The 15370-nt window shown below is 36.4% G+C and overlaps 1 protein-coding gene across 41 annotated transcripts in view; it reads left to right on the forward strand.

Moving 5' to 3' along the window:
* The window catches only part of RIMS2 (regulating synaptic membrane exocytosis 2), a 449594-nt gene that overhangs the window by 372559 nt on the left and 61665 nt on the right, over positions 1 to 15370 (forward strand). For 18 of the 41 annotated variants that reach the window (XM_062490879.1, XM_062490936.1, XM_062490837.1 and 15 more), the window contains one exon: positions 7750 to 7922. The exons of 22 other annotated variants lie outside the window; for them this stretch is intronic. In XM_062490879.1, the coding sequence (XP_062346863.1) occupies positions 7750 to 7922 (173 nt within the window). Of the gene's footprint in view, positions 1 to 7749; positions 7923 to 8885; positions 9126 to 15370 lie in introns of all 41 variants that reach the window. One more of the 41 variants, XM_062490828.1, reaches the window with a different exon arrangement.

Raw genomic sequence — 15370 nt, forward strand, 5'->3', positions numbered from 1 at the left:
CAGTGATGTTTATGATTTGATGTAGAAACTCTATGTGTAGTGATTTTAAGGTAGTTTTTGATGAGATATTAGGAGACACCTGCTTGGCCGTCATAAACTCTGTATTTTTACTCCAATGTGTAACACATCTTAGATTGCCTTTTAAGAATTTTTTGTGGTGATGCTTATAATTATTCCTCTCTTGATTTATTTATCTTTTACTTTATCTTAAACAACAGTTTTTCACACACTGTGTTTTTCAAAGAAGAGATGGGATTTTAAGCAATATTTTTGTGATTTTGAGCAGTCTGGAATAATGTGGTAACTTTATATATTCCAGCAGAAAGTTTGCAGTTCTCTCTCCTTTTGAATTTTTTTGAATTCATTCCTGACATTAACATTTCGTTCCTAGACTAGATGAAAGTATATTTGTAAATTAATTCTGCATCAATGACAGCTTGATTTCAGAATAGGTATTAGTGCAGTTGAAATTGGAGGTTGCCTTGATAGTCAAAAAGCCATATTGTATGAACAAACCTGCCAGAGAAAAAGCTACTTGGAGTTTGAAAATTACTGCAGGAACATATTTTTTGGTAGGAAGAAAAGTTTGTTGACAAGCTAATTTTCAAGCTCACTTAAAGACACAAATACTTAAGAGCTGCCTTACTGCTTCCTACTTTACCAAATATTTGCAGGGTCTGTAAGTTCTCATGAAGTAATGCCAGAATATTTTCTAGTTCTGTCCTGTATTTATATATAACACTGTGCACTTTGAAAGCTCTTAAAAAATTACACCATATGCCACCATTTCTGAAGCCAATGATTTTTGTCTTTTGATTTGGCTTGCCTCTGGACTACTTCCCTTTAGATTTCCAGTTGTCCCTGGGCACTGACACATCAGTGACTTCTGTATTACTTTTGCCCTTACAGTTCAACTCCTGGATCACCCTGACCCATAGGATGACAGAGTAATTTGGGTTGGAGAGGACCTCAAGAGCTGTCTAGTCCAACCCTTAGCAGGAGTCCAAAGCAAGGTCAGCATGCCATTAATGCAGGTTCATCAGGGCTTTAGCTGGTCAGGTCTTGAAAACATTCAAGGATGAAAACTGCACAACTTCTCTGGGTAACATGATCCATTACTTCACTGTACCTATGGTAAAAATGTACCTGCTTATGCCAGTCAGAGATGCTGTGAATTGCTTGGCTCTGTCTTTTTAATGTTTTCCCCTGTATGATTCGGTAAAGTGCTGTTAGGTACTACCATAGCCTTCAGTCACAACGAGCCCATCTCCCCCAGCCAGCTTGGTGGCCTTGCAATGAACTTAATGTTGTTTATCGATGTCAGTGTTTCACTTTGGGTCTCAAAACTGCTTACAATATTCTAGGTGCAGGCTAATGACTGCTGAATAGAGGAGAATAATCTCTCCTCTTGTTCCACTTGTGCTCAAGTCAGTACAACCAAGGCTGCCCTTCTTTCTTGCCCACTGCTGACTCAATCTTTTAAATTGTTGTTTTCCTTCCCCAGTTTAGCAGTAGGATGCCATTTGCTGCCTTGCTTAGTTCCATAGTGAAATCAGGTTTTAGGAACTCATTTGTAAGACTGCATATGTGAGTATTGGTTAGTGAAATTGATAAATAGATGACTCCACACTACAACGGGAAGGATGTGAAAACTTTTGAAGAAAGTTTTCTTCACATGTTCAATAAATATGAGTGTTCCTTTCTGTTGATGTTTTAATTGGTCATCTAAATTTATTGGAAATTTGGATGGTTTAGAAGGTGGGTTTTGCAAATCAGATTACAGTCAGTTCTTTTTATTTAAGGTAGAGTGGATTAGAATGTTTTGAATACCGAGGAAAAAAATTATTGCATAAGGAATGGGAGTGATGGATGAATGTATAGGGAACCACTGTACATCCAGCTAGATTTACTGACCCAGGCACTGTACTGCTCAGAAGTAACAACACCACAGCTCTCTCCTTTATGTTAGTGCAAGGCAAAAATGCCAGTAGAGGTGAACAGGGCCAGGCTCAGGAGATCAAAGGGTGCTGAATACACAGCAAGAACTGGCTGAAGGGAGAAGAGTTGGAACAATGTCAATGTGACTCATCAGAAGAAAATTCTAGGGTTAAAAAAGGATCCAAGAATTAGAAATAAAAAGGAGGAAGACAGGATAGGATCCAGGGCTACAATGCAGAAGACAAGATCAACAGCCTAGAATAAGTCTAAGGCAGACTGGCTGAACCTCCATATTAAGAAGCCCAAGGCAATGGTGAATCTCATTATATGCCTAACATCTAATACAAGAGCAGTGCAAGAATTAATCTCCTTAGGGATAGCTGTGTGCTATGTGATAGCTAAAGCAGAACTGGCAAAGGCAGACCTGTCTGGCCGTACTTCAGTTGTCTTCATGGATCTTGACAGGAGTAACAAATGTAAACACAGATTATTGAGCTGGCTGTGTATAAATTACATAAAAGGGCAGATTAATCATAGCCTTCATCTTGAGTTTGTGTGTATGCAAGCTAAAGATAAACATATATTGTATGTACTCATTTGTGTGTGGCATTTTGTAAAAAGTCTCAATTTTTGCTTGATATAAATCTAATGTTATTGTTGTCATTATTAGTAAGTATTTGGCTTTATTTTTAATGGCAGACTTCATTAGGCAGCCATTAACAAAAGTTTTAGAAATAATCAAACAATCCAGTAACATTCATTCAAATTATGTGTGGTAATAACTAAAATTTGCAATGCCTTTAGAGGTTGTGAATTCACACCAAGAGGTATAGAACATTTCAAATTGCTGTGCTCTGGCTGCTTGAGAGCTTTTGTTAGTAAGTCAAAGAACTATTGAAAGAGTCCAGAATGGTTCTTTAATCTTCTGGTGGTAGCACAATAGACAATTGTCTGAAACATCTTCCCAACATTTTGATCACTAAAAAAACATTGACCAGATTTGTATGTCCCTATGTAAATGCTAGTAAATAAAAGCTGATGAGTAGACTATAAAAAAAGAAAAGATAATAAAATTGAAAGACATTTAGAAATCACTGACATTGTCAATTGCCTGGACAACTGCATGACTGTATAGTCCAAGATGGAAGACTGGTAACAATAGAGTAAAGCAACAGGAAGCACTTTAAACTGCCTTTGAACTAGAAGTTCCAAACCAGTTTGTTTGCAGAAATAAGAGCACCAGTATCATACGAGTTGCAGCTCTATGTGTTCTGACAGCCATTTACTCGTAGTTCACAAAGTCAAAATGTTTGCAGATGTTGTTGTATTAGGAAGCAGAGTAGGTATTTGTTTTTCAGCTTTAATAATCATGAATTTGTCACTAAAGGACTTTTAAGTTGATGTTAAAAGGCATAGGCACTAACACCTAACTGTCCTTTTGTTAGGCTCTCCAGCCAGTTATTCTACTAACACAGATAAAAATGCTTCCAGAAACTTTGGAATACTTGTTTGATAGAATTTGTAATAATGAAATTATACTCATTCTTCAACACTGCAAAATGCAACAAAACCATCTTACTATTAAAATTAGAAAAGCAACTTTTAATCAATCCCTCTACTTTCAGCAGTCATCCAATTTTTGGAACATCTTGAATAGGTTGGATTGACTGCTTAATGGGTTGTAAAGTCCAGAATGTTGCCTGCATTGTATGAGTCTTTATTGGGGTGGAAATGAAAATTTAACCATATTCCAACAAAAGAGGCCTGTATTTCCATCTGGGGAAGTCAGGAGCCTACTGTTGTTGCTGGTATTTAAAAACTAAAACAAAGAATCTGAAAAAAACCTTTTAGCTAATCTTTATAATGTGCAAGTACATTTCACCACACCCTGGGCCACCTAATTGTTCACCCCAGGGGAGGTGTGATGCTTATTACTGTCCTTGTACTTGTGTTTTCTGCTGAGGGATATTGGAACACACAGGGTAACTTCTGGAGCTGATTATCAAAATCAGTGGCCGTGCTGATCCAGCCATGGGGGCTGCAGTTCCCTGTCAATGTGCAGTCAGATGGTGCAAATCCTACAGCACAGGACATTGGAACAGCACTGCAGAGAGATGAGAAATGGGATTGGTTTTTCAGATTTAATGGGGGCATAGCACTTGGTTAAAAATTACTTTTTCAGTCCAATAGTTGATCTTATAGAGCGGGTGACATTTAGAAAAAAAATAGAAAGTGAGGTTTGGAGGAAGAACGGAAGGAAGGATGTGAAATACATGAAGATGTGATGCCTTGGGGCAACTTTAACCATACAAAAACTGACAAAGCAATAGCACAAAATTGAAAAAAATGGTTGCATTTCACAGTTAGAGAATATGACGTGGAAGAACTGAATACTTTTGAAAAAGTCAATATTTGCACAATGGAAGTGCCATTTTACTCTTGAGGCAGTCAGCAAAGGAGCACTTCAAAAGCTGCCTTGTATAGAACTTCAATTTAAGAAACAAATGTAAAACTGAAGTGCCAGCATGGCTTCTGTCAGCAATTTGGCTCCTTTGGTCTTCTGTGCTGGAGTTATGGGAACACTAACGTGCAATACACTACTGTAATCCATTTCCTAAACAAAATTAAGTCAGATACAAGGTTAAAAGTACACCTCAGCAGCAGAATAAAGGGTAATTAGGAGCAGTTAATGAGTGAATAAGAGGTATCTGAACTTTGTCCAGCAAATTTAATTTAATTTACTAGATGTTTCCTTGGTAGGCAGCTAGAAGATGCTGAGACTGTAATTCAGACAAGGCATAAAGAAAACCTTTACAAAATATTGTATATTAAGACATTCAGATTTAATGAAAGGATCAATTAACTTTCCTGGTTTTAATCTTAAAACATCCTGAAGGTGTAACAGCCAAATAATATTTCAGTGACATCTGTCATTTGATGGGAAATACCTTTATGTACAATTGAGGAAAAAAAGACAAGGTAATGATTTGATGATCTTTTTTCACATTATATTTCTAAAATTATTTAGTTTTAAGTTGCTTTTCTTGCCAAAACAATTCTCAGTCTTCACTATACATCACTAGATTATTACTATTGCATTGGCTAGAAAAACACCCCAAGCCAACACAATATATATATTTTTTTAATTTATGGAATAAATTAAATAATTATTTTTGTTATATACAGCAGATTGCTATGCAGTAGTTTAAAAATTGTCATTCTCTAGGTGTGGAAATGAAACAGAAATTCAAAAACACATGTTTTTGACTTTGTGTACTGCAGAATGACTCTAGAATAACTTTGTGAAATGCTGACTCTGTTTGCCACGTCATATTTAATTCAGATGTGCTCATTCCTTGGAGTGCTGGGCAAGCTCAGGGTAGGATCTGCAGACCAAGGCCTGTTTTTGTACAAATCACGTAATTATCTATCCCCTAACAGCAGTAGGATTAACAATTCCATCCATGATTTACTTGTGATGCTATCCCAGAGCAGAGCCACATCAGCTGCGCCGTGCGAACACCGTGCCCGTCCCATGGCCAGCACCACCCCAGTTCAGTTCACACAGGCATTCATGTCCTGGCTGTCCCTTAGCTTGGTGGGAGCCAGTGGCAGTGTGGCCATGGTAGCACAGGGTTTGTCACAGCAGTGACATCTGCCTGGAGGCTCTGATGGTGCTGAAGGCTCTGCATTGCCTTTTCGAAAGTGGGCGATGGTAGCCTGGTACACCAGGCTGTACATTCCAGTCTTGGTATCTTTAAGCTAAATCACCAGAAACCACTTTCATAACTATGTTCTTAAATGAAGAATTGTCCCAGGGAAGGTTAGGTGAGGGGATAGGACTCAATATATACACATTTCTCTAGGCATAACTATTTTTTTATTTCTCCAAAGGGCTAAGTAGCTGCTCTTTCAAAAGGAGTTGCTGAAAAGGACACTCCTTTTATTCTTTTATTCTGGCATAATGTTTCATTATTTGTGATGATCAGGAGAGCTGTTTAATCATTGCTTTTATATTCCCAATTGAATATATAAGTAATAATATGCACTGTCTTCTTCATCATAAAGCAAAAACATTAATGGCATCAATAGAATCGGTCAGTAAATATTAAAACTTCTGAATGTTATAATCATTGAGGTACTCTGAGTTTATAGGTGGCTAAGTTCACTTTCACATTTAAAGGCTGGGAGGGACTTGAGTGGTTGCTGATGAGCACAAGAATGGTAAATTAGTACAGATCAGGAAGAATGATAAAGACTGGTGTAGAATGTGCAAACATTTTTATAAGTGTGGAGTTATGGCTATGACTGGTCACTCTCTGCAGCAGATGTACAGTCTTAACTTGTGTGAGCATTTTTTCTTGTTCATTTCTCTGTCTTAAAATGAGCAAAATAACTTACTATTTCTACGTGTAAAAATAATTTCTGTGGAAAGGCACTGAAATGCTATTTTGAAATCATATTTAGGTATATCTGAAATTCTACTTAGATACTGCACAGTTTTTCAGAATATTTCCCAGTGTTACATTCTTTGTAAGAGAACAGAAACAAATTATCTGTGTAGTTTACGAAAGACAGTTCTAAAATTATAAAAAAAGGACCAATTTAATGGCTAAACCTGGATACCCTTCTCTTCTGCAGTACTACACAGGCCTGCCATTTTACATTATGAATTATTTTCTCCATGTGGCAGAGTACAGTGTTGCTATCCCCAAGAGTTCAACAAGCCACTGATGTGTTGGGTAGATTATTTTTTCCCATTGTTTTCTTTCAGTCCTGTCTGTGCTGCTCTTTGTAATCTTTCTGTACTGTCTCATTTCGAAACAATCACCTGGTGATCATTGACAATTCATCTTGAAGTTTTGTTTTTCTGAAACGATTAACAGTAGCAGCCTACCAGATTTCTACATACACAGAAATGCCTGTATATGAAGAGAAGGAAAAATATCTTTCTGCTGTTTATTGTATTTACATATAGCGCCATGTTGAGTGGCACAGATTTAATATTAATTTAGTGCTAATGGGTAACAAAAACAGCCATGGTATTTTGTTTTTATTGAGATCTAACCTAAATACTTCATGATACTCTCTTACTGTTGATCACCAGTCACCTGCCACTTTCATCTTTGATAGTACTGTTAAGAAGCTCAAATAGCTTTGTAATATTTTAGTTTCTGAGCCACATGTACATTTTCTCTACAAATTACCTCTAGTCCTGTCCCTTCCTTTCAGACTTCCCAGCCCAGCAATTCAGCAAGATGCGGGTTTGTTTGCACAGCTGCAACACAGCTCTGTCTTTTAGTTTGATAATCTTATCTATCTATTTACTTGGGGGGAAAAAAAATTAACATTTGTCAGTTAGAAGTTCTTGTAAAGAGGCTAGGCCCCAAAAGACAAATGTACTTTATAGATAGCATGCAGCACATTCTGCCTCCTGTTTAATCTTTCATGAGCTTGGTAATCATAGGCAAGTCACTTCTCTCTGCTTTCCTTTCTGCACTGGTGAAACACTTTGATAAGAATATTCTATGGGGGTTTAGATGTCTTTTCTAAGCTTTGTGAAACTTTTGGACACGCTGGAAATTTTGTACAAGTTGAAACTGAGGAGCTAACTTGACTGGGATAGCAAAGCAGAGTAAAATTAATAGAAACCAAGGCACAACTTCTGTATCTGAAGGAAAACCCTTCACTTTAAAAGTTCAAGCTGTGTGGTGACACAGGCAGTTTAGACAGCAGGAGGGACCAGGTCCACAGCTGATCTGTGGTAGCGTGTCACAACACCACCATATCTTTGTTCCTTTCCTCTTGCAGTATCGGTCGGGGCGGGATCCTCATCGAGGTTCAGACAATGTTTCCAACAAGTCTTCAGACAGCGATGTCAGCGATGTCTCGGCTGTGTCCCGGACCAGCAGCGCTTCCCGTTTCAGCAGCACGAGCTACATGTCAGTCCAGTCAGAGCGCCCAAGGGGAAACAAGAAAATAAGGTGAGCATGATGAGCTACAGTGTCAGCTATAGCTGTGTCATTTTAGTAATGGAACACTTATCAATATCTCCATTTGATGTTAGCATTTTGCCTAGAATGACATTTGCAGGGATTTTGCAAAATAATGGCTTAAATGTCTTTTTTATCTAATACTTCTTGAAGTCTTCATGGAATTTGTTTTTAGCCAAGTTTTGTCATCTAACATACACTGAAATAACAAACATATGCTGTCAGCAAGCATTAGACACACTTTCTGAGAGAAATTTTGTAAAATGTACTTAATCTGGTTGAAAAGACAGTTTAACTTGAAAATTTGTGCCAAGAGAGGCATCTTATTTTTCTTTTAAATAGAATGCTGAACTTCTATAGATGTATTATTTAATACTTACACAGACCAATTCAATTTCTTTAATACTTATACTAGTCCAATTTAACTGTAGGTGTACAGTCAATGAGCTGCTCTTCAACAAGATATATGTTGTGTTCCTCTGACCAAAACACAGCATTTTCTTTGCCTGCACCTTGTGTGAACTCAGAGGAGCTTTGGCTTTCATTTGGTGCATAAATGAAAGATAATTTTTCTAGAAGGTGTAACCCACCTCCATCACCTATAGTAATTCTCAGAAATTTGTCCTCTTGAAATAAAGCATTTGCAAAAGTTAAGCATCTGCTCTTATGAGCATTCTTAGGACGACACTTCTTTTTGTCATACATTTCTTTCTGAATGTGAAGTATTGCCATGCAAGTTTTTATTTGAACAGGGACTTACTAAGAAAATGTTCCAAGGCTCTCTAGTGCAGGCTGGACACCTAGCCAGTATGACTTATGTCTGCTTCTATCCTTCAGTTTTTATTTCATTTCTTTTGCATTTCCTTTCTCCATGCATGCTCTTCTCCATGATCTTTAAATTATTCTCTTCTTTTTTTCTTTTTGCATGCCTTTTTCGATTTTTGTTGACTTCAGAAGGACAAGGGATATAGAGGGGAAAAAAGAGGGAGGGCTGGAAGGGGATGAGCAAGATGAAGTATTTCCTGAGGAGGAAGAAAAAGAGGAGGAGGAGGAAAAAGCAAAAGAGCAAGAAACAAATGAAAAAGGGGAAGGGCAAGAGGTGACAGAGAACTGTGATAAGGAAGAAATCAAAGAATCAGGGCACGATGAAAAAGCTCAAGAAGACCAAACTGAGGAAGGGAAAGAGGATGACAGGTAAAATATATTTCTGTTTAGATAGATCTATGCTTTCTCCTGTACTAGTACCCTACTTGTCTTCCCTTTTTATTCCCTTTGCTTGCTTATGCTCTCTACAGCTCTTTTTTTTGTTTGTTTTTGCTTTCAGTCATCATTCTTTAATACTTAATCAAGTTTCATTCTCAGCTTCAGTGAACTTGTTCCGTATACCAAATGAGGCAGCACACCAACTTGACTCATTAATATGCATACAACTGCAGCATATTATTTTTTAATTAAAATTGTAAGCTTTGTTATTTATTTCCTACTTTAATTATTATTTCATGGAAAAATGTTTCATTTGAGTGAAAACTCAGCAGTTTCTAAATTATCTTTACCTTTATTTATGGCCATACTAAAGAAGATAATTTGGATTTTTTTTCAGTTCTCTTTGTGGTTCATACTGATTGACAATCAATGTGGGTAAAGCAGAGTCTTCCTTTTCTTTGTTTTGTTCCATGTGAATAACTGTCAAGGATTGCTGTATTGTGGAAGGGTCATGCACTTCAGCTGCTGTATTGTATCCAGAAACACTGCAGCACAATTGGCTCTGGTTTTATCAGATGATATTCTAGAATTATACATTTTGCCACAAATCCTTAAAACAATGTAAATGACATTTTGTATTGCAAAATCCATGCATGTTGCATTGAGAGAAATACAACATTCCTTCTTTCTTCATTAGAAAAAATGAGTTTCAGATTTGATGAATATTCTTGAACCCATTCTCAGCCACACAAGAATGGCAGAAAATCTCAGAAAAAATACATTCTCTTTTAGCCTGACAAGTCTTCCCTACCTCTAGATAACTTATGCCTGTAAAATTGTGCTCATATACATTACGGTAAGCACAGAGCAATCTATGGAAATCCATTTTCTTTCTTTGCTACAAACTTACATGTGTTCATGCTTGTATGTGCTCACATACATAACATACTCAAAACAAAGGGGATACAAAGAGAGGATCAAAATGCCTAGTGTATAGTCTTGGGTGATATGAACTAACATAGCCATACTACTTCCTTTATATAAAAAGTGCCATCACTCCTTTAATCATGTGCATGCATTTTAGATTTTCGCAAAAACAGGTGTTTAGAACCAGCTGCCTCTAAGAGTGCTTTGTTCCAGGGACTGACTGTTGTTATGTGTGAAAGGATTATTTAAAGACTTTTTACTCTTCCATTTCCCACTAATTTCCCATTATAATGAATCTGAAAGTCCTGCCTTTCAAAAGCATGACTCTATTCCTGGTTTTTAGATTTCACTCAAACTGGTCTCTAGCCAATATGCTGTCCCCCATAGAAAGTAAAGTCCTTTTTGAGAAACAGCTCCTTGTTTCCTGTGCCAGCTTGTTCTTCTGTTTGCCAGCTGCTCTCTGCCTTCAGGAAAGAGTGGCACAAGTCAGGAGTCTCTATTCTATAAAGAAACAAGATGTTCTTAACTGGCTGTTGTGACTTTTGTTTGTGTTAGATTTTGGCTCCCTTCATGGAAATCAGTCGCTAATATTATTTGCCCACTTTGCACATATTGACCACTTTTAGTATGCAGATTGTGAATAAACAGAAAAGTTTATATTCACCTTCCTTTCCCATGGTAGAGTCAGTGCTCATTTTTTAGTATTGTCTGAACATTTTTCTAGAGTAAGAACCTAACAGAAAAGCCAGATTGATTCCTGGAAAGGGACAGTTATAGGTATGTATACACATTTATATACACACATAGTTGTGTCTCATTAATATATTGAAATATTAAGACTTCTGTATTCCTTGGACAAGCCCAAAGGCAGGATCAGTTGTCAGCAATTTTTTTTTTTAAATTTTGAAAATTCAGCACCTTCTGCTCATTTCTCTGGCAATTTTTAAACTAACACATACTTGGCGATTTATAAGATAAGGTAATGATTTTGGCTTCCAAAAAAGAATGTTTTCAGACACACCGCAAGTATTAAGAGTAACCAAACATATCAATTAAACATATTAATAGGTATTTGAGAGGCCTAGCAGAACAAAGGCGGCCAATTTTTCCTTGATAGAATAGTAGGAAATTATCATGTAGTTCTTGAGATCTTGGGCATCAAACAAAGCTACATTGCAGATGGGAATCTTCAAGATATATTTTTACTTCTTTTACCGAGGTGCATCTGTAGTTGGACAGCTGCCATATTTCCTCTGGGCACTCTGGAATGCAGGGCTGCTCACAATCACTCCATCATCTCAAAAATTACCATGTTAAGGATACCTCATACCTCTTGATGGTACTGTGTTTATGTACTTCATGAGTGATGGTAATAGTCCCACTAAGGTCTTCAGTCTGCTGAGATCATGGGTGAGTTGAGATGACTGTGAACACAGACATCCATCACTAATTCATCCCATGCCTATTTCAAACAGTACCTTGGCACAATGATAGGCATTAACTTTTGGAGCACTGGAGTACATTAAATCAATTAATCTGTTTTTTGGCAGAAATGGTTGCAGCATTAGATTTTGCTTTGATTAAACCTTGTAAAACTAAACTTTGGCATATGCTTGACCTATAGGGAAATCATAATTGTGTTCTTTCTCTGCAGTACATGTTAGCAAACAAAGAGCAGCTCCAGCTTTGCTCTTCAGTATTTATTATGTAGAGTTCACTGACTTTTTTCCTTACTCCATCTCTTTGATAATCTCAGGACCAAAAATAAAGGCTTCTTAGGTATGATCTTTGATCATTAATACTTTTTATTGAAGGTAATCTGTTTAAGACTACTGAAAATTTTATCCTTTCTTAATATTTTTCTAAATATCAATCCTAAGCATTGATTGTGATAGTCACAATAGTTTTGTTTTATGATGTAAATACCCAGCAAATGTAGTCACAGAGCAGGATTTCACTGTTGAAATACAGTAGAAAAATACAACTTCTGTTCCAAGCACACAGAGTATAAATCATGAAATAACATATGAATACAGAGAGGGAAGCACAGAAAAGAGCTGTTCCACATGATGGAGATAGGTACAACACAGTATTGGGAACATCTTGACAACAGAGAATGGATGCTAAGAGAAGATTTGAGGAGAGAAAATAAGGTATCTTTGTGAATGTTTCTGGAGAGCTGTTTTCAAGCATTCAAGACATTGAGGACAAAACATTAGGTGCTTGCTAAAAATATATCAAGTGGATGAGTGGCATGTTTGATGATCAGGAGTTGATCTTTCAGTCTTGAATGAGAGATGATAGAAACAAGTCCTAAGATACTGGAAATGAGGACGAATTATGTACACCTATGTAAAAGAGAGTGTAACTTTTTATTGATATGTGGAGGAAGATGAGACAGCCAAATAGAAAAGCTATGAAATGTATCTTTTCTCTAGTATCCTGGAAGGGTTAATTGGGTAAATTGCCAGGGCTAGAGAAAAGCACTGCAGTATTTGTCATTTGAAATGGTGAGAGAGTGTGGACAAAACAGTTATCTGGGTGGGTGGACAGAGAGGGCAGAGATAGGAAATTAAAAGCATATGCAAGTCACAAGGTTTTGCTATGTATTTGGAAGGAATCAGTGATAACCCATGCGAAGAAAAAAAGTGAATTCTAAAAGATGGTAGAAGGAATAGAGCTAATAGGAAGATAACACAACCAAGAAAGGAAAATTTGTAGTGGAAAAATTCAGCTGGGATGTAGTTTTTCAAAGCACTTAAAAATTCAAGAAACAGAGTGCAATGTATGGGTTTAAGTAATGTAATTTTTCAGATACAAAACATTTTCTCTTTCTAATGGTTCTTTATGCTTTTTGTGCCCCTTCCTTTGTTAGGTATAAAGATTAATTTCAAATTCACTTTCTAGTCCTAGTTCATTCAGTTAAAAAAAAAAACAACTTTGGAGAATTTAATTTGTAGGTTTTAAAACTGATTCCTAATGAGTATTTGTTCCTTAGTTTTTCATTAAATTGTAATTTTACTATTTCAGGTTTTATGACCCTTCCACTGTGACTGCAGCTATTAACAGTTAAATCCAGTATTTTTCTGGAGGAAAAAGCATATCAATGCATTCTTTGCAAACTCCTTCACAGGGGTGAAAGGCAGTAATGGTTTTGGAAGTTTTTATTCTGGTAAAAATATAAAAAACTGTACAAAAAATAACGTATACTAAGAATCCATTTTCAATGTGTATTTGGTGTTTGGTTTCTTAAAACTATTTCAAAAATATGTCAATGATTGCTTCATCTGGACAATTAGATGAAAGAAGTTAATTGTATCTAACCTTTGTAGCCAAACAGGCCACATATTTGGAAGAGAAAATGGTAGTCTGGGGCTCTTTCCCCACTGCATTGATCAGTCTTTTAGAAGAATTGAGTACTCATAGTCTGTGCTTCCAACAGAGATAGATGGATAGGTAGATAGATAGACAGACAGACAGACAGATAAAGGTTCACTCAGAGTCATTTCTGCCATGGAAGGAGAGAGACCTTGGGTCCAATTATGTCAATGTTCACGTAGGTTTTCAGGGAAAGCATGCCAACATGCAGCTCTCAACAGAAGATGTTGGTCTAACAACTTTTTCAACGTGACAACAAAGTGACCTTGCCATTCCTGGGATGAGAATGACATGTTGCAGTACAATGCTCACCAGCTCTTTTCAGCTGCAAAATGTTGCATTACCCAGGTGTTTGGGGCAGGTGTGATGCACTGGGTCCTTGAACAAGAAGCAGCAACTTTGTGTCTCTCTAACATAACTCCTCTGCACTCTTATGACTAGATAAGCAGAGCTGCGTACATATTGCCTGTCTGTGTCTTTAAAATCAGAGGACCTAAAAAAAAAAAAAGGCTTTTTCAGTCAGATTTTCCTAGTATTACTGATCTGGGTAGAGTCTGTTAGGAGTTTATAAAAAACTCTTGTTCATTTGAAGCATACATTCAAAGCCACTACTTTTTAATGTAAGATTTTTACCTTTAGTTTTCTACAGAAAGGAAAATAATCAAAAGCTATACATTCGTAGAGCTACTGGGTCTGTACCAACACACATGGACAATAATTTGGCTATTTGGTTTTTTAAATTTTCATAGATTACATTTATAAGAAAATTATCTGTAGCTTCTGGAAAAATATTATGGAAAAAATACACAAAAGATCAATGGTTCCAAATGGAATTATATGAACAAATACATTTGTTGTGAAATCCATACTGAGAATAGAATAAAAATAATTTCAGAAATCTAGTAAAGTCACCTGTTTCTAAGTTATTTGTCACTGTCTATAGAACCCTTGATTTCCTGTTACTTTGAAGTAAATACAAAAGATATATAGGCTCCTTTACATTTAGTGAATTTGTTTTGATACACTGGCATATAAGAAATTAATGTACATTTGAAAGTACACATTATTAACAGCTGAACAGTAAAAATAAGTAATTTGAAACAGTCTGCAGCTTTGATATAAGGCATCCAGCAGGAAACGCAGACATTTTTACTCTGACTGCAATGCAACATCTTTGAGACTGCTTCCCACTCCACGAAATGCAGCCTGCAGTTTTGCCTCTTTTGAGCCAGCTCTGACCTGTGAGACATAAAGCACCGATGCACTCCTTAAACACTTACTTAAAGTTTAGTTTAAAACTGTATCAGTACTTTAAACAAAACATAACAACAAGAAATGCAGGGAGAAAGCCCTTTAGACATGCAAGGAAGCAGAGATGAAGGAAAAAATTAAAATTAGGTTTGAAGCAAATATAAATGTTGAAATTAGTTTTTGCACTTTTAAGTGTGTTATAAAAAGACTAAATTTCTGAAAATATTTAAAGCTAGATTGAATTACAAGATCTTCAATAGACAGACATTTTATCTTTATTTGTACATGATTGAGCACAACAGATCTGGAAAGAAGAGCAACAGCAAAAAACTTAGAAGTGGTGTAGAAACTTACTAAAACAAGGGATGGAATATTGAAGCTTATAAGGCTTTTCTTTCTTGGATATTATGATTGGACAGATATGGGCTCTGTCTTAGTGATGTATGTTTTCATTCTTTTTACCTGAGTATTACTTTGATAGAAGAGTGACAAGGTTCTGTAAAATTAATACATATTCCTTAAAATGTACTTCATTAAAAATAATTAATAATCTTATCACTTAGCCTTCCAAGAAGAAAACATAAACTCCTTCATGTAACTTCTTTGAAGTATTTCTAAAATGCAGTTGCTAGATTTGTGCTATGGCCTTTGAAAAACATTGTCAGGCCCATCTAGCAAGT

Source organism: Cinclus cinclus, chromosome 1 (genome assembly GCF_963662255.1).
Source record: "Cinclus cinclus chromosome 1, bCinCin1.1, whole genome shotgun sequence".
In the NCBI taxonomy this organism is placed as follows: Eukaryota; Metazoa; Chordata; class Aves; order Passeriformes; family Cinclidae; genus Cinclus; species Cinclus cinclus.